General features: G+C 54.5%; 9 protein-coding genes across 9 annotated transcripts; 5 read left to right on the top strand and 4 right to left on the bottom strand.

Moving 5' to 3' along the window:
• Positions 1-125: 125 nt before the first annotated feature.
• MZM1 (Mitochondrial zinc maintenance protein 1, mitochondrial) lies at positions 126-480 on the top strand (the record flags this gene model as incomplete). The annotated part of the gene is made up of 2 exons (XM_056217128.1): positions 126-180; positions 236-480. The coding sequence occupies 2 exons, from the start codon at positions 126-128 to the stop codon at positions 478-480; spliced, it is 300 nt and encodes a 99-aa protein (XP_056068684.1).
• A 179-nt stretch (positions 481-659) lies between these two features.
• Positions 660-1,827, bottom strand: SLT11 (Pre-mRNA-splicing factor slt11; the record flags this gene model as incomplete). The annotated part of the gene is made up of 2 exons (XM_056217127.1): positions 660-1,649; positions 1,702-1,827. 2 exons carry the CDS (start codon positions 1,825-1,827, stop codon positions 660-662), a joined length of 1,116 nt encoding a protein of 371 aa, XP_056068683.1.
• Positions 1,828-2,267: 440 nt separating this feature from the next.
• ERG6_2 (Delta(24)-sterol C-methyltransferase) lies at positions 2,268-3,511 on the top strand (the record flags this gene model as incomplete). Its single annotated transcript, XM_056217126.1, has 3 exons — positions 2,268-2,471; positions 2,521-2,877; positions 2,930-3,511. The coding sequence occupies 3 exons, from the start codon at positions 2,268-2,270 to the stop codon at positions 3,509-3,511; spliced, it is 1,143 nt and encodes a 380-aa protein (XP_056068682.1).
• Positions 3,512-4,028: 517 nt separating this feature from the next.
• Positions 4,029-5,453, top strand: PDB1 (pyruvate dehydrogenase E1, beta subunit; the record flags this gene model as incomplete). The annotated part of the gene is made up of 5 exons (XM_056217125.1): positions 4,029-4,279; positions 4,414-4,537; positions 4,597-4,883; positions 4,933-4,996; positions 5,046-5,453. The coding sequence occupies 5 exons, from the start codon at positions 4,029-4,031 to the stop codon at positions 5,451-5,453; spliced, it is 1,134 nt and encodes a 377-aa protein (XP_056068681.1).
• A 5,086-nt stretch (positions 5,454-10,539) lies between these two features.
• N0V89_008368 (uncharacterized protein) lies at positions 10,540-11,787 on the top strand (the record flags this gene model as incomplete). Its single annotated transcript, XM_056217124.1, has 1 exon — positions 10,540-11,787. The coding sequence occupies one exon, from the start codon at positions 10,540-10,542 to the stop codon at positions 11,785-11,787; it is 1,248 nt and encodes a 415-aa protein (XP_056068680.1).
• Positions 11,788-13,091: 1,304 nt separating this feature from the next.
• Positions 13,092-16,277, bottom strand: N0V89_008367 (uncharacterized protein; the record flags this gene model as incomplete). Its single annotated transcript, XM_056217123.1, has 1 exon — positions 13,092-16,277. The coding sequence occupies one exon, from the start codon at positions 16,275-16,277 to the stop codon at positions 13,092-13,094; it is 3,186 nt and encodes a 1,061-aa protein (XP_056068679.1).
• A 1,406-nt stretch (positions 16,278-17,683) lies between these two features.
• N0V89_008366 (uncharacterized protein) lies at positions 17,684-18,255 on the bottom strand (the record flags this gene model as incomplete). The annotated part of the gene is made up of 3 exons (XM_056217122.1): positions 17,684-17,998; positions 18,051-18,164; positions 18,223-18,255. 3 exons carry the CDS (start codon positions 18,253-18,255, stop codon positions 17,684-17,686), a joined length of 462 nt encoding a protein of 153 aa, XP_056068678.1.
• Positions 18,256-19,931: 1,676 nt separating this feature from the next.
• On the top strand, positions 19,932-20,549 carry N0V89_008365 (uncharacterized protein; the record flags this gene model as incomplete). The annotated part of the gene is made up of 1 exon (XM_056217121.1): positions 19,932-20,549. The coding sequence occupies one exon, from the start codon at positions 19,932-19,934 to the stop codon at positions 20,547-20,549; it is 618 nt and encodes a 205-aa protein (XP_056068677.1).
• Positions 20,550-23,277: 2,728 nt separating this feature from the next.
• On the bottom strand, positions 23,278-24,679 carry SFL1 (Flocculation suppression protein; the record flags this gene model as incomplete). The annotated part of the gene is made up of 7 exons (XM_056217120.1): positions 23,278-23,333; positions 23,384-23,650; positions 23,701-23,770; positions 23,820-24,166; positions 24,217-24,284; positions 24,339-24,437; positions 24,495-24,679. The coding sequence occupies 7 exons, from the start codon at positions 24,677-24,679 to the stop codon at positions 23,278-23,280; spliced, it is 1,092 nt and encodes a 363-aa protein (XP_056068676.1).
• Between the last annotated feature and the right edge of the window lie 914 nt (positions 24,680-25,593).

The raw sequence follows: 25,593 nt of genomic DNA, 5'->3' as shown, positions 1-25,593 counted from the left end.
TATAGGCAGCTGACTGATCGCTGCAGGGACCCCATCCCTGTCCATGAACATGGGCCTCCGCGACTTTTCTTGCCCTCGCCTTTCACACCTCACACATTCCAGGACGGCCTCTGATGTCGCACGAGATGGCCATCGCAGCATACAGGAATCTCTTGCGATCGGCGCGCATCGCGTTCCGAGGTGCGTGATTGCTTTGCATACCTTGGAGCGAATTAATAGCTCACGTCTGCACCAGGCGACACGCGCATGCTCTCCGCCGCCCGCCTCGAAGCGCGAAAGAACTTCGAGAATAACCGCGGCCTCGCCACCGAAAGCGAAGAATACACAAGATCTATCGCACACGCAGAGGAGGTCGCAAAGTTTCTGAGGGAGAACGTGGTACAAGGCCAGGCGACAGAGACAGAAGGCAGTTACAGTATGTTCGGGAGTGCATGCGGCTTTGCAGATGTTGCAATTGCTAATACTGTCTATCAGAGCTGAATATACACGAGCACACCGAGCGTGGAAACAATGAGGATATCAAAAAAGCAGGAAAGGGGAATACATTAGCAGGTTCCAAATGCTGCTCGGCCTGAAGTTTTCTTCCGTCCAATATGAATCGTGATACCCTTCCTTTACAAATCCTGAACGCCGTCCGATGCTGCAAATGTAATACATGCTTAGTTACCAGCCAAGCTGGCGTAATTGACTTCATCGTCTGCTCCCGGGGGTGGAGCAATGGCCGCCAAACTGTCAAAGCTGGCCTCTGGAGCCGCTTCAACGGCAGCTTGCGCGCGTCTAGCATTCCCGCTTGCTTGCCTGCCTTCTTTCGCGTACATCATCCGGACGTTCTGATCGAGGCTGTCCAGCTGCTTCGGCTTGCCCCAGGATACCTTCATCGGGCAGCCTTTGATGACTACCTTGCCTTTGAGCGTCTCTGCCGCGGTCTCTGCATCCTTCCTCTTTACGTAATTGACGTATGCACAATGCGCGCGATGTGAACATACAACCGATCGAAGCTGTCCGTACTGGGCGAAATGTGTGCGAATCTCGTGCTCAGGCAGGTCATCTTCGACTCCAGTAACAAATAGCGACGCAACATTGGGGTCCTTCGGAGGTAACCAGTCCTCAGGGCTTGGTGCTGCTGGCCCTCCCCCCATCCATCCGCCACGCCCAGGTCGCATCCCACCGCGGCCGCTTAACGGACCCCTCGTATCCCTCGTCCTTATAGGTCCAGGTACGTGCCCGCCTGCAGAGTCGGACTCTCCTGCAGGCGCTGGAAGCGCTTTCTGTGCTCCTTCGCCCTCCGCCTCGAGCCTTCGTTGTTTCTTGTAATATGGCTCACTTTGCGCCAACCGCTTTAAGAGATCGCGTGCCTTTTCATCGGTCTTGTCATAAGCCTCAACTGCTCCCCGGCCCTCCTCTATCTCTCTTTCGTGCTCTTGCGCATAGTACTGCCTGTTGATGTCGCTCTGGGGACCCGGCGCCACCATCTTCAGGGCCGCATCACGAACCACGATGGGCAATCCAAACGACAGATCCAGCATGCAGCACTGGCAGCAGTTTTTTAGACGCGCGCATGTCAGACAGATGTTGGTACGTTTCTGGCGGGCAGTACGATCTGCTTTCCATCGGAAGATCGTAAAGGGACGGGTGCATATCTTGCATTCCTGCACAGGTTTTGTTAAGGTGAGTCTACCAGGAAAGGAAGATGGGACTTACAGCTCCATAGTCTTCCTTGAGCATCTGAACATACGGGTTGTCCGGCAGACATCGCTCGCACACTGACGGAAAGTCTGTCGTCTCCCAGCCCGACCGGTTCAGGTCCTGCTTGATTTGCGGAGGCATGTCCTGGTGCGGGAGGCGGTCGCGCGCTGGTGCAAGATATCGTACGTTGTCTGCAGGGGGATGCGATCGCTTCTCATGCTATGTGAGCGATTCGTCGTCGGTGTGGGGCGCAGCAGGGCTTCTGAGTGCGCGTGAAGGCGTTCAACTGATGAAGTGACGAAGCGGAGCTTGGCCTCACATGCTGGTGGCGGTTGCTGTAATTTCACACTAGCGTATGCAGCGTATCCCGAGCAAGGAACCAATCACGCGCCGTTCTGTACCGACAGCATATTTCCTGCACCGCTCTTTCTCCTGGTGGTCTTCTCCTTAAGAGGGCTGCTCTCTGCTCGGTATTCGACCACTTCACAGGCAATTGTTCTTTACCTTCCTTACCAAGTCGATACTACCTTATTTCCGTCTCCCAACTGTCTCGGTTCAACACCACCACCTACACTTTTAAAATGTCTCCCGTTGCGCTCGAAAAAGAGGACCATTCGCGCGATGCGGACTTCAACAAGGCCATGCATGGCAAGTCCTCCCAGGCGAAGGGTGGCATGAGTGCCATGCTGGGAAAGGATAGGGCCGCCCAGCAAGCTGCCGTGGACGAGTACTTCAAGCACTGGGACAACAAGGCCGCTGCAGAAGAGACGGAGGAGACCCGCAAGGTACGCCAATTGCACCAGCAGTCGCGCTCAAATTAGCTAACATTTCCAGGCCCGCCGCGACGAGTATGCCACCCTCACCCGCCACTACTACAACCTTGCGACCGACTTGTACGAGTATGGCTGGGGTCAGAGTTTCCACTTCTGCCGCTTTGCCCACGGGGAGCCTTTCTACCAGGCCATTGCCCGCCACGAGCACTACCTGGCGCACAAGATGGGACTGAACGACAACATGCGGGTTCTTGATGTCGGCTGCGGTGTCGGAGGACCCGCTAGGGAGATGGTCAAGTTCGCCAACGTAAACGTGGTTGGCTTGAACAACAACGACTACCAGATCGAGCGCGCGACCCGGTATGCTGAGAAGGAGGGTCTCTCACACAAGCTCAAGTACACGAAGGGCGATTTCATGGTACGTGTAGAAATGATACTGAGATACTGTACATGCATTGACCCCTGAACAGCAAATGTCCTTCCCTGACAACTCGTTCGATGCTGTCTACGCCATCGAGGCTACTGTACACGCCCCGTCTCTCGAGGGTATCTATAGCGAGATTTTCCGTGTCCTCAAGCCCGGCGGCGTGTTCGGTGTCTACGAGTGGCTCATGACCGACAAGTACGACAACGATAACCCTGAGCACCGCGAGATCCGTCTTGGTATCGAGATTGGCGACGGTATCTCCAACATGGAGAAGATCGAGGTGGCTCTCAAGGCCATGAAGGCTGCTGGCTTCGTGCTAGAGCACCACGAGGATTTGGCAGACCGTGATGAAGACCCCGCTCCGTGGTACTGGCCCCTCTCTGGTCAGATGAAGTACATCCAAACCCTCGGCGACATTCCCACGATTATGCGAATGACCAAGATTGGCCGTGGTCTCGTTCACAGATTCGTCGGCGCCCTCGAGACGATTGGTGTCGCGCCCAGGGGAACTCAGAAGACTGCCGACTCTCTTGCGCTCGCTGCCGACTGCCTCGTTGCTGGTGGCAAGCAGAAGCTTTTCACGCCCATGTACCTGATGGTCGGCCGTAAGCCTGCGGACGCATAAGCCGCGTTCCCTTTTGTTCTTTTCTAGTCTGCGGGTTTTCGGATTGGTGCATCTCAAAAAGAGAATTTTGAGCGCTTGCAACTATATATTGTTGTAATATTGGGCTTATCGAGTAGGAGCGACCTGCAGTAATGTCAACGCAGTGATGGTCAGCATAGATATGCATATAGAGCTAATAATTGATGCTCTTGAGCAGAGCAAAGTGAACTTGAAGTCCCTAATTCACATGTGCACTGTCGTGTAATCCACCAGATCCATACCCTGCGCCTCAATCGACTCCGTGTACGATACGTCTGTGTTTAGGCTGTTGTTGAGATAGGCGTACGGCTCAACGCGGCCAACAATCGGGGTGTTTTAGAGCTTGGACCCACCTTCGCGAGTATCGTCCCCGATCCCCGACCTAAGAGGAACAAAACTTTACCCAACAGTCAACAACACCAGCACACCTCCCAAACCGGCCATCTCTCGCCCGCGGCCTTCCCTCTCCTCGTCCTCACTCTCCCATACCGCCGCTCCAATGGCTGCCTCCAGGCTCCTCCGACCAGCAGCCCGCCTGCTGTCAGCTTCCCGCCCAGCAGCTCCTGCTTTCCGACCCGCGTTCCGCCCTGCCGCTGCTTCGCCGTCAATCGTCGCCAGGAGATACGCCTCCGATGGTGGTAGCAAGGAGATGACGGTGCGAGACGCGCTCAATGAGGCCATGGCCGAGGAGATGGAGGCAAACGACAAGGTCTTCGTGCTGGGTGAGGAGGTTGCGCAGTACAACGGAGCGTACGTACACCAAGTTGGGCACCGGCAAATTAGAGGAGCACGTTTGAGGGCTTTGTGAAGCTGTTCATGCATCCGCTGTTTTTGCGCGATGCGTTGATGTATCATCGGCGAATTTCGCGCTGACGAGCTCGCAGGTACAAGGTCACAAAGGGTCTGCTCGACCGCTTCGGTGAGAGGAGGGTAATCGACAGCCCCATCACCGAATCTGGTTTCGCCGGTCTCTGTGTGGGCGCTGCATTGGCGGGCCTGCACCCCGTTGTGAGCACCTCTATCCATGCTAAGGAATCTTTTGGTCCCCGGAGGCTAACAGGGTACAGTGCGAGTTCATGACCTTCAACTTCGCCATGCAGGCTATTGACCAGATCATCAACTCCGGCGCAAAGACGCATTACATGTCTGGCGGTATTCAGCCCTGCAACGTCACCTTCCGCGGTCCTAACGGCTTCGCTTCCGGTGTCGCCGCTCAGCACTCTCAGGATTACACTGCGTGGTACGGAAGCATTCCGGGATTGAAGGTCGTCGCACCGTACAGCTCCGAGGATGCAAAGGGTCTGTTGAAAGCGGCCATCCGGGATCCTAACCCGGTTGTCGTCCTGGAGAACGAGTATGAGCCCAAAAAGTAATTACCTACACACAAGCTAACATACTCACAGACTCCTATACGGTCTCTCCTTCCCCATGAGCGAAGCCGCCCAAAAAGACGACTTCGTGATTCCCGTACTTAACCCCCTCTCCCTTTTGCATGTCCTCCGCTAACAATTTCCAGCTCGGAAAAGCCAAGATTGAGCGCCCCGGAAAGGACCTCACCATGGTCACCCTCTCCCGCTGCGTCGGCCAATCCCTCGTCGCTGCCGAGCAGCTCAAGTCCCAATACGGCGTCGAGGCCGAAGTCATCAACCTGCGCTCCATCAAGCCCCTGGACGTCGAAGCCATTATCAAGTCCATCAAGAAGACGGGCCACCTCCTCGTCGTCGAGTCCGGATACCCGTCTTTCGGTGTTGCGTCCGAGATCATGGCGCTTGCCTGCGAGTATGGCTTCGACTACCTCAAGGCGCCGCCGGCCCGTGTCACTGGTGCCGAAGTCCCCACTCCGTACGCGCAAAAGCTAGAGGAGATGAGCTTCCCTACCGATCAGCTGATTACAAGCTATGCAGCGAAGTTATTGCGCGTATAAGCGAACTCTCCTACGCGGTGAAGGGGATGGTGGCTTGGAGAAAGTAGACCTTCTGGAATTCATGGCAGTGGAGTGAGGTATTGGTGGATGAAGCGGCGGTGCACGGGTCCTGCACTGTCATTTCGGGTAGCAGACATGTACCAAAAGATGACGGGCCCTCGATTTGAGTTAGAAGCTAGCGTGGAGCATTGTTGTGCTGCCATTGCAGTGTACAAGTATGTCTGAACATGCTTCTCTTTTTCTTGGATAGGGATGCTTGTGTGTGGGATTAGAGATCGATAATCATATGTTTATGTGTACTATCTTTTCTCTAGGGCCATAAGATTTGCCTTAGCCCTGCGAGAAATTCGTCGGCAGAATATTGCTGTTGGCCGGCACGTCTTTTCGGTGGATGATCATCCTGAGGTGAGGAGCGTCATGTTGTGTAACCTACCAGAAGCTCCATTAGATACTGGGAAGGAGGGCATCGTACGATGTCTGGCAGACCGCATGCTCTCTCGGCACATGACCCTAAGCGAATCACTCGGGGTCTCCCCGGCGGCTGCGCTTAGAACTTGGTGCATCTCCCAGTGGTGGGAAAGAAGTCCGTTCGTGGCGTTTGTAGGCCACGAATCTTAGCCCCTTGATGGAAAAAGATGCGCCAGCTGCGTATGGATTTCAAGGCATCGCATTCGTGGCGGTGATGATGGTGGTACTAAAGGTCATCTATGGTTAGTGAAGTCTGTCTGTGATTGTTGTCCGTGAAGTCTTTCTGTGGGTGGCGGTGATGAAGTTCTGTCTATGGCGTCTGCACCACGTCGGCCGTCGGCAGAAGTTGACCAAAGCCCATTCCTGGTGGAAGTCGCAGCGGCTGCGCTTGAGCTTTGAAAAGCTCGTGGCAGTAGTAGCGTAGGCTGTTTTTGGATGGTCAAAGTGAAGCCTATCTGTCGCGTTTGCACTACATCTGTGTGTGGCCGACGCGCATCAAGTCTTAGTCGAGCGCGGCAGTTGCGTGTCGGCTCAAGCGCGTCTCGTTCGTGAGGGCGGTGACAAAGCCCGTGAGTAGTGTAGACAAAGTCTGCCGGTGGATAGGGGTTATGGTGTCCGTCTGCGGATGGTGGTAATGAGGTCTCTTGTCTGTGGCGTTCGTACTACGTCGGCTGAGATGAGGTCTCAATCTCAGGTCTATGGATCCGTGGCAATAAAGAGGTTGGGTGGGATGTAGCTAGCGTGCGGCTTTGTACGGGCGGGCTACCACGTGGAAGCTGTAATGTGCGTGCAGGGGTGTTGTGTAGACGAAGTCGTGGCACGTTAGACGACGAGGACAGGCTTGGATGCCCCGGCCGGGGGTTTGCGGCTGGAGTGTATTCCATGTGGTGGCTTGCATGCTGCATTTGAGTTGTTCTAGAACAATGCAGGTATAGACGAGGGGTGTATACCCGACGATGGCAGGCTTTTCAAGTCTGTGCGGAAGCCATGTGGTGGCTACCGTAAGGGCGCAGAGCGCATTTGATAGTAGGTAGTGGAGGGCAGGTATAGGCGAGATATGTTTGTGGCGGCGTTGTTTGATCAGGCTTCCACGTGTGAAGGTTGCGGTAAATATCGACGAACGACACTTTAATTTGACAGCTAAGAACAAAGCAGAGATCGAATTAGCGAAACACAAACTTCACTCTCCAACGCTTTTCGTTGTTTCGGTCTGACCTAATTATACGCTCTAGGAGAAGTTGGATCTGTAAGATGGGTAGGACACGCCCTTCAGATCCGGTTTGACGCTCTCATCTGTAACTTCAGAGGGCCGTTGAAATCATGTGCGTGGCTGAGTCCGACCGTGTTCAAATTGTGATAGCGTACAATAAACTCCAAAATACTTAAGACTGAGGTAGTTTGAGTTGCACAAAGCTGCATAGTTTCGATCTTGAGAAATTGCCACGACGTGAACAGTTCCCGTACACACGCATTAAGGTGGTAGCGGGCGTGAGGCACACAGCAATGTTTGAACTACGTTAGGGAATGCGGAAACGAAGACGTGAGCAACTAGCAGTTGTTTCCAGAAGAATATAACGTCAAACTAGCTGTTAAGGAAAATGAAATTTGGACCGTTCGACCAAAGGTGGCGCCCACGAGGTCGGCGAATTACCCACGTGAGCCAACAACGTGGATGGTGCATGCTGTTCAAGCAGTCACAACCAGACTAGAGCATACGTCTGTGGCTGCAGGGCCTTCTTCCTGGCGCAACTGAACTGGCTCTATGCTTCTGGCTCGACAAGAGCCACAACATGGGCGGCAGGGAACCGCCCACGTACGAAAGGTGGAACGAGCTAGAATTGGCCAGTTGCAAGTACGTTTGCGGCTTTCGGTCCACGAAGCCTCTTTCAAAAGGAGCTTTCCCACCGTTTTATGCAAAACAGCCAGTCAGCCATATAGGCAAAGTTCGCTACATGCGAAATCTTCGTAAAGTATTTTCGCGATGACCGAGGGAACCCGGCCATCAGGATCGACCAACTGATACCACTTCTATGCTCGTTAAACATGCCATCTTTTGCCGCTAGAAAAGACTCCTGATACAGGCGTGAAAGGTGGCGTGTTCCATCACGCTTCCAGACTCGGCTGGAATCCGGTGGAGGCGTTACAGCCTTGTACTCCCACGTGCTGTGGAAGTATTCTAGAAAGTCCCCAACGATGATAATAAGAAATGATGCCGTCTGCATAACACGTTGTTTGGGAGTAGCGCAGGTAGGTGAAGGACGAGTCGTAATCCATCCTTCCGCAAAGAAGCTGCGAGGGACATGAGACCACCTGGATGAATGACACTGCCTCGCACGAAACCGTAGAGACGCGCAAGGACGAGAAATCTAGCGTGCCACAATCGGTCGTTGCCCGTCGAGTCGTCTTAGGCTGATTGAGACTCGCTCACTGGGCATGTCGGTCCACGTTTTTAGGGCTCCGTTGCGTCTTCGGATCGATGGATTGAATGAGCCTTCAGCGGGCCGGTTGAAGGTACAGGAAATCCTCATGGGCGTCAGCCATGGGTCATATCGGCCGGATGTTTTCTGGTTGAAGTGGAAATTGAGCGAGAAGGCTTGATGGCTTGCTCGCCGAGGAATAGAGCGGCTGCTAAATTCCAGTCATACTGAACTCAAGTCGGGGTCGAGCGGTCCCGATCGGCTGGCCGGCAGCTGGTCAGCCAGATGGTTGTGTGGCGGATCGCGTGTTTTCGTAGCTCGTGGCTTCGGCAGTCTAAGAGCCAGTCACTCACCAGCAGAGCAAGGGTAGCCGACATGCTTCCACGGAACCGCGAGGCTGTCTACCAGTGGAGGTGGTGTCTGCCGTCGTGAGAGATGTCGCTTGGGCAGTCTTGGGAAAGAGCTGCACAGTGCATGTATTCAAGCATGCGCCCGCCATCCTAACGCGTACAGAAAGCGTTGATCGTGCCTTCAAGGAGAGAGGTGTAGATAACGATGCTTGGAGACATGTTGGGCCCACCGCAGCGAGGGTTTAGATATGGGGAAGGGACGACAGAGCAGGTTTAGTGTGCACGCTAAAGCGCACGGTCAAGGCAATTGCAACCCATCACACTGCTTCTGCCATGACCATGGTCGCGACCGAAACACGTCCCACAGACCCTCCTCGCCAGGGGATTGACCTCGTGCGAAGCCCTAGTCTGCCGTGTACGTTGAAGTCACGCATCGTACGATGCTCACACGACGTCTAGAATCGCGGCAGGATATCAACTGCCCGTGGACGGTTACTCCCAAGGCCCCACCAACGGGCGGTATGGGAGCGTGCAGTTCCGAATGCGATCTACCAAGCGGCGCCACCGTGCGCTTCTTGTTCCTCCACGCGGCATGGGAAGAGCGACGATGGCAGCGGAATCCCAACTGATGTCCAGATCGAGCTCTGCATCAGGAAGCGATGAGCGATGAGTTTCCGATTTGGGCACCTCGTCATTGCCTGTTCGGGACATGGTTCAACGCGCTGCCTGGCAAAGGTCCCAATATCGTTGATCGACAGTACGGCAGCAACTGACTCGTATTGAACGCCGCCGATCCAGCGGAACCTAGTCGCAACGTCTTCCACTCCCAATTCGATGCCTCAAAAACGCTCTTTCGCTTCCTGATGTATACATCGAATCGGGCTATGCAAGAGGATCTGTCCAAGGGGAGCAGCAAAAGCAATTATTATTAGACCCTATCGACGAGGCCGGGCAGTTCTCCGGTAGTTCTACAATGGTTCGATTCTCGTACCACGTCCGTTCGCAAGGTCTCACGGAGAAGAACATCGTGGCTGCAGAACTACAGATTGTCTTGTCTGAGCCTAAACACAGTACCTTGCCCAACGCTCCAACCCAAGCGCTCCGCGCCGTCAGACTCGGGCTCGCGTATCTAAATTACATCACCGGCGCCGAATCACCATGGTTGATTGGCCGGTTTTTTGTGTTGAAATTCCTGGTTTATGTCTTGGATGGTGAGCTACCGCAATTCGGGCTCTAATCCTTGCTTACTTTTCACTTCACAATTAATGCATGTACCCCATGACGAACGCTCGTGTGCCTGGGGCTCCCTCTTTGCGGACTGACAAACGCCACAACTTCGGTTGCCAATGGCCTTCGCGATCGTTGTCAACGCGTGCCTATCATTCTCAATACAGTGTTTAGGGCTGTAATATGAACGAAACTTTGGAATGAACCATTTTTCTAGGTTTCCATTTAGCGAAAAGCACGACCCACTATCTACCGCTTCTAAGGCTCAGCTCGTCCGAAAGGCAGTTCGCAAAGAGCGGCTCGTCTTTAAATGAACCATGCTGACCCTGTACCTCGATACTTCGAAGATCAAACCCGGGTCTATCATATATCTTCTTCCAGGTTGGTTTTTCCTCCTGATCCGGAATACTTCCTCTTCACATTGACCGAGGCAAACAAGCGGTTGAGGTTTAGAGAGGTGCAGCAAGCAACAAGGAGCAGTTCAGTGAGGGCTGTTCGATACCTGACCAGCAAAACTAATACGAACCTGTTGATCCAGTACGTTAAAGGGCTAGCAGCGAACCTACCTGAAGACTGGAAGACTGACTCACTCTAACCTAGCTGCCACGCGCAGTCGTCGACAGCATGAGTAACAAAGACACTCCTTTGTTTGCTTTGCCCTTGGAGTTGCGAGAGCTCATTTATCAAGACGTACTTTTGGATCCCTCACAGGGGCCACAGATTCTCCAAACATGTCAGGACATACATTCAGAATCACGCAAGTTCCTGTACCAAAGGCCTATTGTCTTCCGAAGTCAGACCGCTTTAAGCCACTGGTTGGTACAAAGGACTCAGGACGTACTTCGAGATGTTCATGAGATCTTCCTCGAGCTTCAAGATGTCGATCTCGCGCCGGTGTTAGTCTCCACCTCACGGTCCGACAATCCCGAACGATCAAGAAGCCTTCGGACATGGGAGTTGTACGAGGAAGAGCTCGGTGCACTCGATCAAGCTTTTAAAAAGATACCGAACGTAAAAACACTAACCATCCGGGCAATTAGTGGACGACAAACACACTTGTACGAAGACTTCCTGGCAAAGATGCTGCAGACGCTTGCATTTCACTGGCCTGCGCTGCAAGACTTGAGCTTGGAAGGCAACATGCACAACCAGAGCCTTGATGCTTTGCAAGATCTAAAGGCGTTGACTGCATTCTCCTTTGATGGATTTTGTGGTACGGAACCCGCCGAGACTGCCGCAATATTGTCTAAACTGAATTTGACGCGTATGTCGATCGTATCCCAACCTGGTCTCCTGACACCAACACACAGGCAACACAGCAACTTCACATCGAAATTCCAGTCATTCGACGGCTCGGTTCTGCGCACAATTGACCAATTGGCATATTTTTCTATTAGCGAACGCGTTCTATTGGCTACGTCATCGGCGCTATTCTTTACATCGGAGATCCTCGGCTCCCTTCACAGCCACAAAGGTTTATTGACACTTTCCCTCCGTTTGTCGCACACACCCAAGGAAGACACACTAGATGAATTGAACGAATTCCTAAAGAACAGCAGCTCGGTCGAAAGACTGGACCTAGACTGGCCGCATTTAGATCCAGCTGTCTTGTACATTCTTACTAATCGCCTGAGAATCTTGTGGATCAGAGCAACAAGCCTGACTACGGCGTTGGATATCCTGGGCACCATACTCGAGAGTAAAGAAGACGGAGGGGTCCAGAAGCTCAGGAGAGTAGTACTTATACGGAGCGACTGGGCTAGGGGACACAGTGTGGAAGAGACGGACAGTGACGACGACGATGAACACGAGGATATTGAGACACGGCATGACGACGTGAGTGTGATGCTTCTGCTGCACAACAACAACTGAAGATATGCTAATATAATTATCAACAGGACGAAGATGATGAAATCGGTTTTATTGACCTTGACTTTGCGGCTTTGAAGACGTCGCTGAATGAGCTAGGGGTAGAGGTGGCATGGTATACTGAGACGTGGTAGCACGAATGGTGCGTGTCTCAGCCCTATACTGGTGGTAGTTTCGTACATGTCTATTAGATCACTAGTCAATATACAACATCCCCCCCCCTTCACCCACAGCCTCCCGAAATGCAAAAGTGTCAAACACGGTCACACTCCACCTCTCCATCGAAGGCACGAACAAAATACACTGTCTCGTACCCCACTCAGCTTTATCATATCCGAGACCACTTCACCTTTAATGAGACACCATCTATTGACAATGAATCAAGATACTCCAACCGCTCCGACCACCTCCATCTAACCCCACCCCGTCACCCACGATCGGAACACCACATCTTCGTTACGTCACTTTGCACTTGTTGCTCGCTCAAACATCTACCGCGCGGCACTCCTAGCGATTCCCTTCTACAATTCTCCGTCTCCTACACGTGATGTCTTCTGTCAAGGTCCCGCTAGACTTCTGCGTTGCGCAACTAGCACCTTGCACGCGTCTCTTGCTAAGTGCCTCGCATCTTGACCTTGTACCACACAGTAGTCAAGCTCCACCACGCAGTGCACAGCGTTTTCTTAGACCTGTTGTCCTTTCTCACTCTGCCCACCCTCTTCGTCCATTCTTATCATCAATCTACCCCTACATCCGCGACGATCAACGAGGGTATTCAGATAAGCCTTTTGAAACATACTCAGACCCGAGAAACGCAGGCTTGCCGGATGAATCTGCGTAGTAAGGGGAAGAAGGGAACTGTTCGCTGTACAATACCTCGGCGTGACTCGACCAAACCTACCCAGCACATATGGCGCCCTACATCCTCCCGAGGTCCGTCCTCAAGACCGGCAACAGACCACTCATTCCAGCATACCATACCATACATCAACGCAAAACATACAAATCGCTCCAAGATTACAAATTCGTAATATTCGTACATCATCACGCACAGCTAGCTACAAGGGGTATATGCAACTCTACTATACAAGAAGCCAAATCTCAGTCCGCCTAAAACTCGAACGAAGACAATGCATGCAACCAGAAGAATCCCAACATCCACCTCATGTGTCCTTGAGACATCCATGTCCATGCTTGATGTACTTTTCCCTTTCCTTTCCTCCCATGCATGACAGAAGAAAACAAGAGGGCAACTCCGTGCAAATGTATCGAAAACAAGGAAATAAACTCCTGCGCAATGCCGCTTTTTATTCCAAATAAGTCTTCTCTCGCTTCCTCAGAAACCTCATCGAAGCTCTTCTGCGGAGCCCACCGAGTCCTTTCTTCCCTTCGTCATCTCCAACGGCGGTGTCCGGTCGCACGGGTTGTGGCGGGGCTCTCTTCCTCTGACTCGCCGAACGCTCGTTCTGGTCGCGCCAGAACTGCCTCTTCTGATCGATAACATTCTGCGTCAGGCTGCCAAACCCCTTCTTGACGAAAGCGATGTCATGCAGAGTGTTTGGATCGAGACAGCGCCGGGGAAGGTTCTGCACAGCCATGAAGAGCTCACCGTCGCCGGGTCGGTATTTCCGGATCTCTCCTTCGCCGAGCTTGAAGATGGCGAGAGCGTAGCGGTAGAGTGCGCGTGGGCCTTCGTACAGGAAAGCGTCCCAGACGCGGAGAACTGTTTCGATGGGGAGGACGCCGATGAAGACGCTCATGAACCACGACGTGCAGGAGAGCGCCACGGTTGGCTGGCGCTGGAACTTTGATTCAGGGTGGGCTTTGGATCCTGGACCGCTATTCACAAGGTCTGTGTCGTTGATCGAAGCCCATACTTTGGGAAGGTAGTCGCGGATCAGCATCATCAAGACGTTGACTTCGGTGTTGGCGAGGTTCCTAGCGTGGGCTCCTGGAAGGTGGTTTTGGGTGATGATGGTCAACAGGATAAACGCTCGCTCAGTATCCTGCTTCAAGAAGAGAAGCAATAGTCCTGCAATGAAATTCAATGATTGACAATACCCAATACCAGGGTTGTGTAAGGCGAAAGCAGATAAAACCTCGCGGAGGTCGCGAACCATCGATGGCTCGTCGTCACCTCCGTCACTAAATCGTGCCGACTTCAGGTCGGGCCGGAAATGAATATTATCAGGAAATGTTCTGTCAAGATCTCTTTCGATGGCTTCGCGGTCGTCCTTGTTGAGTTCGCCGTTTTCGACCCGAGCGACCAGCGAGCGATAGAGACCCGACATCTGGCGCGATTTGAACTGCGCACCGGAGTAGAACCACCACATTTCTCCGCGCCAGTCCGGAGGATAGCCTTTCCGTGCGTAGCGTTTGACTTTATCGCAGGCTTCCGGGAACTCAGTAGGTTTTGTAACTGACAGCCCTGACTTCCTCATCAGAGTGATCCACTTGTTCGACCTGCGCGTGACGTATTCCTCATACTTTGGGTGCCATGTGTTGTACTCCTGCACGCTGATCTTGTCTGAGGCCTTCTTAAAACCATAGCGGTCACGTTCGACACCTACGGCCGCCGACTTCTTCAATCCTGCAGAGGGCCTGGCGTGGGGCTTATTGCTGCCGAAATTGGTCGTCATAGCCTTGCTAGGTGGGGAAGGTTCAAAGCTGCTGAGGTCGAACAAGGTGCTCTTGCGATCGAAAATGCTGGTAGACGCACGCCGAGGAAATGCGTCGTCTTCATCCACCTCGGGCAACGGCGAAGATCGTTTGGGTGGGGAAGTGGTCGATGCCTCAGTAAGCGCACGAAGTGCAGCGCTTGGTCCTTTAGAATGCCGCTTCGCGTAGCCTTCGAACTCTGCCCAGTCGTGTCGCGACAATCGCGATTTACTGCGAGGAATCTGCGGCAGACCAGTGAGCTCTTTGTGGATCTCCTGCATCTTGTGGCTATCACTGCTCAACTTGGTAGACAGGCGGGGCCGAACCAAGATCCTGCTCCTACGTTCTGCAGCCATCGTAGACGTCCGTCGGGGCAGCTCCTCGCTTGATCGTTGCAACGCCATATCGATAGTCTGCAATTGTTGGTCCCCTCCGGCATTCGTTGTGTGGTCCAGTCGAAGTGGACCATGGGTGGTGAGCTGCTCTTTCTGGGCGCGTTGATTCTCTTGTGGGCTGGTGGTGGTTGAGGCTTGAAGCGAGCCGAGATCCAAGTGTGCAGGTTGAGGCATCGATAGGCGATTTGGGGAGCTTCCAAAAGAGTCCCGCTCGCTAACTCTTGACAGCTCCCTATTATGTGTGTTAGCAGCTTGTCCGAGCTGCTCATGAGCGGGGATGTACGATGATGTTGGGCGACTGATATCCTGTGAGTAGCTCGACGAGCGGTCGTTATGCCCAGCATCTGAATCTAGCGCAGATGAGCCACGATAACGAACAGTATCTCCAGGAAGGGGCTCAGATTCTTGGTCTTCCGGTTCGTCGAAGTATGCATCGATCACATCCTCGACCGAGCTCATAATGTCTTCCTCGTCGGGCGAGATACTGGTTGGAAGTGTATCGGTTGATAGATCGCGCTCCTCTGACTGGTCCCTTGAATAGGTGCTCGCCCTGTTGTCACTGCTCACAATGGAGCTCCTGCCTGTAGCAACGCTGCTTCGTTCGGTGCCACTCTGTTCCATAAGACTAGATGCATTCGTCAATCCTGACCGGACACTGGCTCGTGACTCCTCACCCCGCAACAGGCGCGGAGGAAAGTGTTCGTTGTGCGACCAGTTCAGCCCGCCGCGGTCAGGCTTGTAGGCCCCAGATGGATTGGAACGGTTACTAGCTCTGATGGGCCCATAGTCGGGTATGGACGTTGCAGATCGCAGCGGTGGGTAGCCTTGGAAGCTCGCTTGTGTCGAGGTCGTCATTCCACGATGCCTCTGTTGCTGTGCTTGCGGCCAAGGCACTTCGTCTGCAAAGGGATCTGAGCCATTGGGGTTGACGGGATTGCTGGCGAGCGGGTTAAACAAGGATCGAGGATCGCTCGTCACGCTCTGGTGGTTGATCTGCCGCATCACTGGAGGGAACGTGGGTGATTGTGGCTGTTCTGCCCGTGGGAATCCGTTGTTGAGAGGCGACGACAATGCGGCATGACGGAGGAGGGACGGCGTTCGTGAGCGTGTACTGAATTTGGGGGAGGTCAATGGCAGCAGTGGTGGGCTCGCGGTGGGAGAGGGACTGTATACGGCGCGTTCGTATGCAGGAGCAACAGCTACGTCCATCTGTAGCTGTGCCGGTTGTCGGGATCGTCCAGATCCGAAGCCTTTCCTAGGCGCCGCTTGTGCATGTGGGTTGTTGGACGGCTGAGGTGAGGTAGGCGGAGTGTACTCGGCGTGATGAGGGCGGTAGGGAAGGTAGTGCTGCCTCGAGACAGGCGTTTCAGACCTGGTCCCTGAGTCGGCGGCGATGGGTGCCCAGGCGCGAGGGCTAGTGGGCGGTGGAGGCTCACTCATTTCGAGTGGCTGGCCTAGAGGATACAACAGCAGAAGCGGAGAATTGCCTCATTCGGCCGGGCGAAAGATTGTCTCGGGAGTGCCGTATGTGTGCATCGACATGTCGGGGATGTACTATGGTGGTGCAGGCGAGGCTGAAGGTTGCAGATCTCGCGTGTGAAAGCTGTGGAGCACGGCGCCAGCGAAGCGCGAATGTGAGGAATTAGGTAGGTGGGTTGGTCCGTAGGCACGGAGGCAGGTGTACAGTGCAAGGCGCGGCAGGGCTACGAATTGAAAGGTGAAGGAATGGATGCGACGGCGTCTGGCGCAACGAGAGAGCGTGCAAAGGGGCGCCGTGGCCTGGCTGGCACAGTAATGGTCGGGATGGAAAGGATGTTTGTGAGAAGCCAAGCGGTCCCACCAGTGGTGATTAACTTTTGGGGGCTCGAGCGGAAGGCTTCCAACGGGGCCGTCGAGTGACCACAGGAGCGGTGCTGGACCGAGGCGACGGCCAATGACGAGGGATGGAGATGCAGTGAGCCGCTCTCTCGCATCTCGTCCGGTCGTCTCTCTCGACAGGCGCCGGGCCGCCCGACGATGGCGCCTTGCCCGACGCGGCCGTGCCGTAAACAACACCCACGCGCCAGGACAGGACGCGCTCGACTAGCGGCACATGACATTCCCACCGTCCACACGTCCCCGGCGGCTCCAAAAGCAAACGGCGGCGCAGGGCGAGGCGTCGCAAGCTTCGCCTTTGGCCGCGCTGCGCTGCGCTGCACCTCGCCGTGGTCGTGTTGCTCACTGCATTGCGGGCGTTTCAGGGGCACGTCCGACCGCGTCTCGCTCCACGGCACGCTCTGCTCCTGCTCACCAAGCACGTCCAAAAACCCACCGTTTGAAGCTGACTCGGCAAATGAAAGCCAGCTGTGTCGACCCGCCGCCGGCCCAAGTACTCGCCTCTTGCCAGCCCTACTGGCAAGCCTGGCTCTCGTGAAATTGCATGCCGCCAGAGCTCGCCTTCGGCACGTTTCCCCGCGAGCTGTGCTCTGCTTCGTTAACGCGATGCGGGAAGGGCAACGACAGGTCACGACTCAGCTCTGCTCCCTCCCGTTGCATTCTTGCGAATCGCTCGATCGTTCGCGCTTCATTGCAGACATGACGACATGCCCGGCTTCTCCGTGTGTCGTGTGCTTCTTTGTTAACTCCGAGGTAGCCCTCGGTCGGTATATTGCTCCGCCTAGATACATCAGCTACAGCTGTCATGAAGAAGCCTGCTCCCGTGCTAAGGCTCCCATCCGTGCCTCGTCGCTTCCTTTCGCAAACTGTGACCCATCAAATGCAAATTTCGCCAGACGCCTGGGATGCGCAGAGGCCAAGCTGACGCGCCTCACAAAGAAAGCCCAACTCGCCGCTGTCGTGTCTCCTTCCTACTTTGCATACCGCTTTACCCAATCCTTGGCGTTCTTCTCGAACTCTTTGCGGTTCTCCTTGTACTCGTTCGCAATAGAAGGCTCAATGGCATCGTCAATGTTCGGCTCGACCATCAGCGACTGGATCAGGCGCAGCACCGCGACAACCTTGTTCGGCGGCTTCCACTCGTCGGGCCGCAGTAGGCCCAAGCACATGGAGCCTTTGTCGTCGTTGCTGACATTGGGATGGTAGATCTTGGTCCTGAAGCTGACCACCGGGGGCTTGAACGGGTACTCGTTGGGGAAGATGATCTCGAGCTTGAAATGGCCGCCCTGCAACACGATTAGCAGAGGATTGCGATACGTTTGCAAAGTTGGGACTGACAGCATACACAGAACCATCTGGTCCATCCATCAGAACCTCCCACTTGGTCATGTTCTGTTCATCAAAGTTGATCTTCATGCCCGCAGGCGTCTCCGCCATGCACTCGCCATACTCCTGCAAACCCGTTAGCCTCTGCATGTGAAGGCCAAACTTAGCTGTTGTTATGCCGTACCTTCATGATCCTCTTCTTCGCGCCGGCGCTCATTGTGGCGGTTGATCACGAAGTGGCGGTTGCGTATTTCGGACTTGGGTGCGTTTGCGGCAGTGGACTCAGTCGAGCGCGCCTTAAGACGTCAAGCTGCAGCTACTAGGGACGCAATGTGACCTTTCACCGTTGATTTTCGGAGACGAGGTAAAGTACGTGTAAAGAGGTCGTAAGGGTAGCGCAATGCGTCGGGTAGTTGTTGAAGTTACTGCGGGAGTGACCGTGAGGTGGGTTGGTGGGGGCAGATGACGGAGTCAAAGCTGCCGTAAACGTCCAGACTCAGCACTGTCGCCTTGCGCTTGACTTCTCTTGTCCACCGCGTTTGCGCTGATGGAGTGGAGCCTGACACCCTGCAGACAGCGTGGGCATGTTGAACTCGTCGCATCGAATGATTTCTTCGCAAGCATCATATGCGAGACGTCACAAACAGCAGATGACTGCCCTGAGCTGCGCTCAACCAATCAGCTGCTTGCGGACTACCAAAGCTGCTGAGCTTACCCCGGCGCTCTTTCATCCAAGTTCAGACTTCAAAGCTGTTTAAAAACATCCAACTGTATGTTCAAAAGCATAAAACCTCCTGCGCTACTGTAGTCTACCCTCTTTCTCTTGAGCGCCATGGTCACCTTTGCAGTTCCACAGCAGAGCGTGCCTTCCGCCCTTGGCTCCTTCCCTCTAGACCACCTGCCAGCGCATTGTTCTTCATTTCACCTCCATGTGCTTAGCAACACACTTCCCCAATTTCTCTTACAAAATCCAGACTCTTCGTATTTATCAATCAGAGCGGTGTGACCGAGGTCTCTACGACGTGGCAGTACCGGGAAATACGAAAACGACCACCTTCGAAATGCCGAAACGCATCACGATCGAGAGACATTAGCAGGCTCGCTATGATGCCGTAGGACGAGTGCCACCCGCCCGTACTCCGATGCGCTTTAGCTCCGTCGCTCTCTCTGTGAGTCACGAGGCTGGATACCGGCAGAGGCCGCCCATGCGTACCGGTCACTCTTCCGCTGGCTGGTCACACGGTGCGTAGTTTGACGCGTGTAGCACTCTCGTACCATCTATCTTGGAGCATTATCAACAACAACAAGTTTGAGGCCTGGAATATCAGCGCTCTCTCTGGAAGCTTTCAGGGAAGGCCCGACGACGTCAGCCTTCGTCTGCGTTGTCGCCTACGCAGATCTGCAGGGATACCGCGTCTTACCCAGAAACAACATTCCAACTCTTCCCACCTTGTCTACGCCGTCGAATGAAGAGCCGCGGCAAATCGACCTGTGTTCCTCTGCCATCCACTTAGAGGGCACTTGTAGAGCCATTGACGAATCGCAGCATGCAACATGCAGGCACTGCCCGCCGCTTATCAACAGGCTGCAGGGGAGTGTGACTTGGCGCCGTATATAATAAGGCTGGCCTCTCCCCCACCGCCTGTCCGTACGCCTCTCGACAAGACCCATAGAGCCCGACAACCAACGTGTGCTTATCGTCACCAAGGGTGACGACAACACACAGAGTCGCTTCGGATTTCTCAGCACTTTCTCCCGCAAAGTCGCGTTAAATCTGAAGGGCTTCCGGAGCTCTCACTCACAAAGCTGCGTCACACTAACCTGTCCACTCTTTACCAGTCCCTTCGTCGCTCGCTCCGTCACTCGTTCAAACGATACCACTCTTCGCCCAACATGTTCGGAAAACGCTCTTCAAAGGATCGTTCGGGCAAGATTACCAAACAGCCGAAGAGGTCGTTTCGCGACGACTCCCGACAGAAACAGCGCATCGTCGACAAGATGGAGTCCGTCCGTATGGACAGTCCGATGATGGAGCAGGTGTCGCCTAGCCTCACCTCTGCCATTGTCACGATTGTCATCGGTCCGGACCAGCGCCTTTTTGCTGCACACGAAGACGTCCTTTGCCATTCCCCGTACTTCGCAGAAGCGTTGCGGGGCCAGTTCTTCGAGAGCACAAACCGGCGCATCGACCTGCCAACGGAGGAACCCGAAGTCTTTTCCTGCATCCTCGAGTATCTTTACAAGGGAGACTACTACCCGCGCTTGGTCCACGACAAGCGCCGCCAGACCTGGATGCTCGAAGGTGCAGTGTCAAGCCCGGACCCAAACAAAGGCGACCGCGTGGCCGCCGTCGAGCCAACCTTCTACCACGCCGGCGTAGGCGACATCATTCTCCGTGACACAGCCGTGTACTGCGCTGCTGATCGGTATGGCCTCGAAGAGCTCAAGAAGCTCTCCCCTGCGCAAGCAGGGCCTGCAGAGCGGGATCGAGGTCGGCACCATCCTGCGTAGTGCGCGCTATGCCTACGAGAACACGCCGGATAGTGATTCGAGGCTGCGCGCTCATTACCTAGCGCTCATCATCCGTAGCCGGAAAACTTTCAAGCGTAGTGGTACCATGCAGATGGAAATGGAGATGGGGGGAAAACTGTTCTTTGACTTGTTCGTTGCGATGTGTAACCATGTCGATGATATCGTGGATGCGAGGTACGCCCCTCCTTTGCCTCTCCCGCTCCCTAGGTGATGCTAAAATGCTAACGCGGGATCTGACAGCAACGCTCGCAGTCCCAAGACCATCTAAAAGTTACGCTCATGACAGATTCGTAATCGAGCACGCACACACCACGGCCCACACACATCCCTACTCACGCGCGCACCCAGTTTGACATAGCGACGCCATGCTCTCTAGCACACGTCTGCTCGCGCATCTATCCACAGACAAGAAAACCCTAAAAAACATCTCGGATTGGAAAGGATTGACTCCCCTCCCCTGGCGTTTATAGCCGCCCAAGACTGGATCATCACGGCTGGATATCTCTCGATTCATCTCGCAACTCCTCATCTTTTCCGTGGCGTTTGCTCACCCCCTGCGTCTCTTCCGTGCGCCGTCCTTGCATCAGCGTTTTACAAGCACCCCCTCCTACGGGAGAGTACAGTCCGACGACACGAAACTGCGTTTCTTTTGTTGCACTTGGTGCTGTTGTTGTAGTTGTAGGACGGACAGCGGGATATGGGACACTCTGTTTTTGGTGTATGGTTCTGCGATGGTTGTAGGTCCACTTTGACTAGTAGGAGCCTTGAGGGTTTTGAAAGGAAAGAGGAAGTTTGCTGCAGCTGAGACCGCTTGAGAGAGAATGGCAGGATGCTGGGAAGCTGAAGCTGGAGCTTACCTTTAGCGCGCGATGTAATGTGATACAAGGTCGCCGCTATGGCTATGTGCTTTGCTGTGAGATGCCGTGAATCCCGTTTTCGTCCCTCATCATGAAAGACACTGCTTCTGTACTGTCTGCTCACGCATCTCCAACCTGTGGAATGAGTGTGGTCGCAGTATCAGAGCGGCCGTTCCCAACGGTATTATTTAGTCTCTTGGACCAAGCTGCCATTGATCCCTGCGAGATATAGTTGTTCACTTTGTACACAATTCATGCTTTTAACTTACCCCTAGCTCGCCGCCAACCTCCGTACAATTATGCGAGCTTACGCCACCCCTACAGCCAAATCTCGCCGCTTGTACCCATGATGACCACTGGGCATATCCCAATAGATACAGTACGCACGAATCGCGTTCAGCTTGCGAGCTTCCGGGTTGAGCAGCACTCCGCTCGCATTCCTCGGAACGAAGACCAAGGTCGAGCAGCCGGGATGCTGATTCGGACTCAAATCGAATCGGGCCGCTGGCGATCCTTCGGAACTACCCTTGTGAGACACTGCAGGGTGTGACGAAAAGTAGCGAGTAAGTGCCGAAGAAATCCCGTGAACAAGGCAATCGGAGTGAAAGGAGGCAAATGGTTGAGCATCTAGATTTGACTCGAGTAAGGGTAGTAAGAGTAGTCGTCTCTGCGGTAATGGGAAACCGAGGGAAGAGTTTCTCGCTGCGCAGATCATATTGATCCAGACACGTTACGTAGCGAATTGTAAGGCTTTGAAAGGGAAGGGAAATGCTAGTAATCTGTGCATTGGTGGGAGCAGCGAATTACGTGGTGTATTTACGAAGGGATGCGAGGCGTGTGTGAGTAACATTAGAAAGGAGAAGCTTTTCGCGACTCCATTTATTGGTATGAGCTACGTAGGCGGACACGCGTGTTGCGATGCGGATGTGCAAAGCGAGTGTCCGAACAGAAACAAAAGAAGATCAGAAGTCAACCGCGCAAGCGAGCGCGTACGCTGCTTGAGACCCGGTTTGATTACGTAAATCGGAGAGAAATGGGAGTAGATGCGGGATAGACATCAACAGTTCGTTAGGCAAATCGCAAGCAAAGATACGAAAGGAAAAGGGTATGTGTCCCGAGGATCGGGCTGTTACAAGAGGAGTTTCGATCCGGAAAAGGCATCTGCGACAAGGCGGTATGTCTCCGCGAGCATGTAACAGCTTTTGAGAGTAACGAGAAGAAGCGTACGCAAACATGTGATATCGGGAGAATAGATCAAAGTAGCAGGTCCAACAGGACCCGCGAAATATAAGTATCGAAAACGTAGCGGGGCGTCGTCAGGGCCGAGGCCGTCTTTGGTATGTGCTGTGTATTGTTACATGATGGATATGTTGTTAACTCATTGCATTCGCTTTCGCTTCCGTGCTTCATCGGGGTCGTCTTCGTCCGCCCGCTCTTGGGTATCTGCAGGGTTGAGGAGAGAATGTACATTCGACGCCATGCTCGAGCGACGTGTAGGTGGGCCGGGGGTGTCTAGACCTTTGAAAGGATACCGGGCTCCGGGAAGAGACCAGCTACTGTCCGCGCTTAATGTCGACGGCGTGGTATCACTCGTCAGAGGTGGAGTGTTCTGACGAGAAGACTGTTGGCGTGGACCGCGGGGTAGCTGATAGGATTCCAAAGCGTTACGGAGCTGTTGGTCCTCGCCTCCGATAGGCGGCCGATGAGGGGAGGAGGGCCATTGGGTTGAATTCTGTCCAGATGCGTATGGTGATTGTGAGGGCGGTTGTGGTTGCCAACCGTGCGTACGTATATCTGCCGAGGTATGCCGCCTATAGAGATTGTAAGGCGGGGACGAGCTAGTCCCCAGATTACTCCCCAGTGTATTGCCAGGATGCTGGATGGACGGTGGAGGCGGTGGGGGTGGCTGGTGAGTCACTGGGGTCCTGGCTGATGACGGAGAGTAATTACCCGTACCAATTGAGCCGTAACGGCGCGGAGAAATCGCAAGATGTGCCGGGACCGGAGGTTTGAATGGTGGAGCTTGGCGAGAAGGTAAACCTGCCAAAGAGCCTCGTCGCGATTCGGGCCCATTATCCTGCGGCATTTGTCGTGGGGAAAGAGGGGCTTGGTTATTATCTAGGTGGATGAAAAACGGTTGTCGGGCAGAGAGAGGCTCCTCGGGAACCTCCAACACGCGCAACATTTCGGACTGGCGGGAAATCTCTCGTTGCATCGAATAGGCTAGTCATGGTCAGTTGACGTCAAAATAGAGTATAGGCAGAAGTACGTACCGTCCTTGTATACTTGGTTCTCCGGGTCTGGTATTAAGGCCATGATATAATTTGTTAGATCGTGATTCCACTGTTCCGGGTGTTAGCTGGAGCGAATCGGAGTAAGCCAAGAGACTAACCTGTTGGCACTTGATCATGTTGTCCATGAGAATAGTGTTCTTCTGGCTGAGGTAGGCGCAACTGTCCTCTGAGCGTTGCATACGCGCGTGCATGTCGTACAAGCCATGCTCCAACGCTGCGAGTCGTGATTCAATCGGATCAGGCATGGACTCGGTCGGTGGGCCAGCCGGCGGACCAGATGGGACTTTAGGCGTGGAGAAGGAATCGCGGTGGATGAGCGCGTGCCTCGAGGCACGGCGCTTGATCTCCCGCAGGCCTACAAGATCGCCTCGTTTGAAATTGCCGTTGCCGTGCTTGAACTCCCACAGCGGCGAGTCGGGCGAGCCAGTGTGGAAGACATCGCTCACTGCGTATTGTCAGCCATGGTCGATAGTAGCAATATTGGGCGGTGCTTGCCTTTATGAAACCCATACATGTTCAATTGGCGGACGAATGAGGAAATATTAGTGTGCTTGAAGTACGATCTACAAGCCCGGTTAGATATATTAAAAAGCGGTCATAGCTCCTGATGCACGTACGACAGAACTTTGGAGAAGTCGCTTGAAGGAGACATGACAAAACTTTCGTTTGTGCTTGACCATGAAATCAGGTGCTGGATGCTCTGGTCTTCGAGCATGCTGCGGTCGCATTAGCTTTGGGGTGCAGAGGAGCGGGTAATGCCTGAAGAGGCTCACTTGTATAGCTTGTGGATGAAGGCAGTCTGTACGACCTTGGGTTGCTGCGCAGCCGCTGCAGCTCCCACAGGCGCAGGATTGCCATTGCCGTTCGCCATCTTGCCCTCCGAGTCTCCGTTCGAATGCTGGTCTTGATTCGCGTTGTTGCGGTCGCCAACGGGGCCGTTCAGCATGGGCGGGCCCATGGTGGGGAGGGTGGAGGGGTGATGTCCATGGGGTCCCGTGGCGGGGTGAGATGGGTCGAGCTGGTTGAGGACGGCAGTATGGGTATGGACTTGTGCAGAGCTTGGTGGTGCGGGTCGGCGGAGAAGGGACTTCGGCGGGCTTCTGCGACAGAAGCCATGGTTGCGCTCGGCAGCGCGCGAGTGGAAGTGAAGGTGGTGGAAATGTTGGGCTACCCAGGGGACGCAGCGCGTGGAGGGTGCTTGCGCGGATCGCACCAGGGCAGTAATCTATGTGTATCGAGCAGCCGCACAGATCAGGCAGAGAATTGCGGGCAGTAGCGTAGGATGCAGAGAAGGTAGACGTTCACTATGGCAGAGCGGACGCCTCAGTTCGGGCGGGCATACCACAAGGCGCTGGGCGGAGGTGCGGCGGGAGTGTCGGAGGGCAGGCACTCGACGGCAGCAACTCGCAAGCTTCACGGCGGGAGCGGAACGGTTCTGGCTGGCGGGCCGTGAGCTGGGAGGACGATGGATCTTTTAGGGGGTCGCGCGGGCGTTCCAGAGTCAAAGCAGGGCCCCAGCTGCTTGTGGTCGGATCGGACGCACACTGCACCAAGACCAGGAGGACCCAGGAAAAGGGCGATCCTGCAGGCAATGTCGGCTGCGAGCACGTCAGAGCGTAGATTGGGAGCGGCGCTCGCCAGACGCACCTGCAGAGGCCGAGGATGCGAAGATGCGATGCGCCGTGCAGCTCGAGACGAGAGGAGGACGGCCGGTTTGGGAAGACCACGGCGCGCCGCGGCAGTGGGAGTGTCGCAAGACTCCTTGATGGCGCAGGCACAGACCACGGGGGAGCGCACCGGCACCGGAAGAGCGTGGAGCTTGCGCAATGGTGCTCGTGGCCTGGGAGCTCTGGCCGGGGAAGATGGAGGGAG

The sequence above is a fragment of the Didymosphaeria variabile genome (genome assembly GCF_027946475.1).
Source record: "Didymosphaeria variabile strain IMI 356815 chromosome Unknown scaffold_6, whole genome shotgun sequence".
Taxonomy (NCBI): Eukaryota; Fungi; Ascomycota; class Dothideomycetes; order Pleosporales; family Didymosphaeriaceae; genus Didymosphaeria; species Didymosphaeria variabile.
Note: the sequence above shows the minus strand (reverse complement) of the source record. Positions and strands in the feature narration are given on the sequence as shown.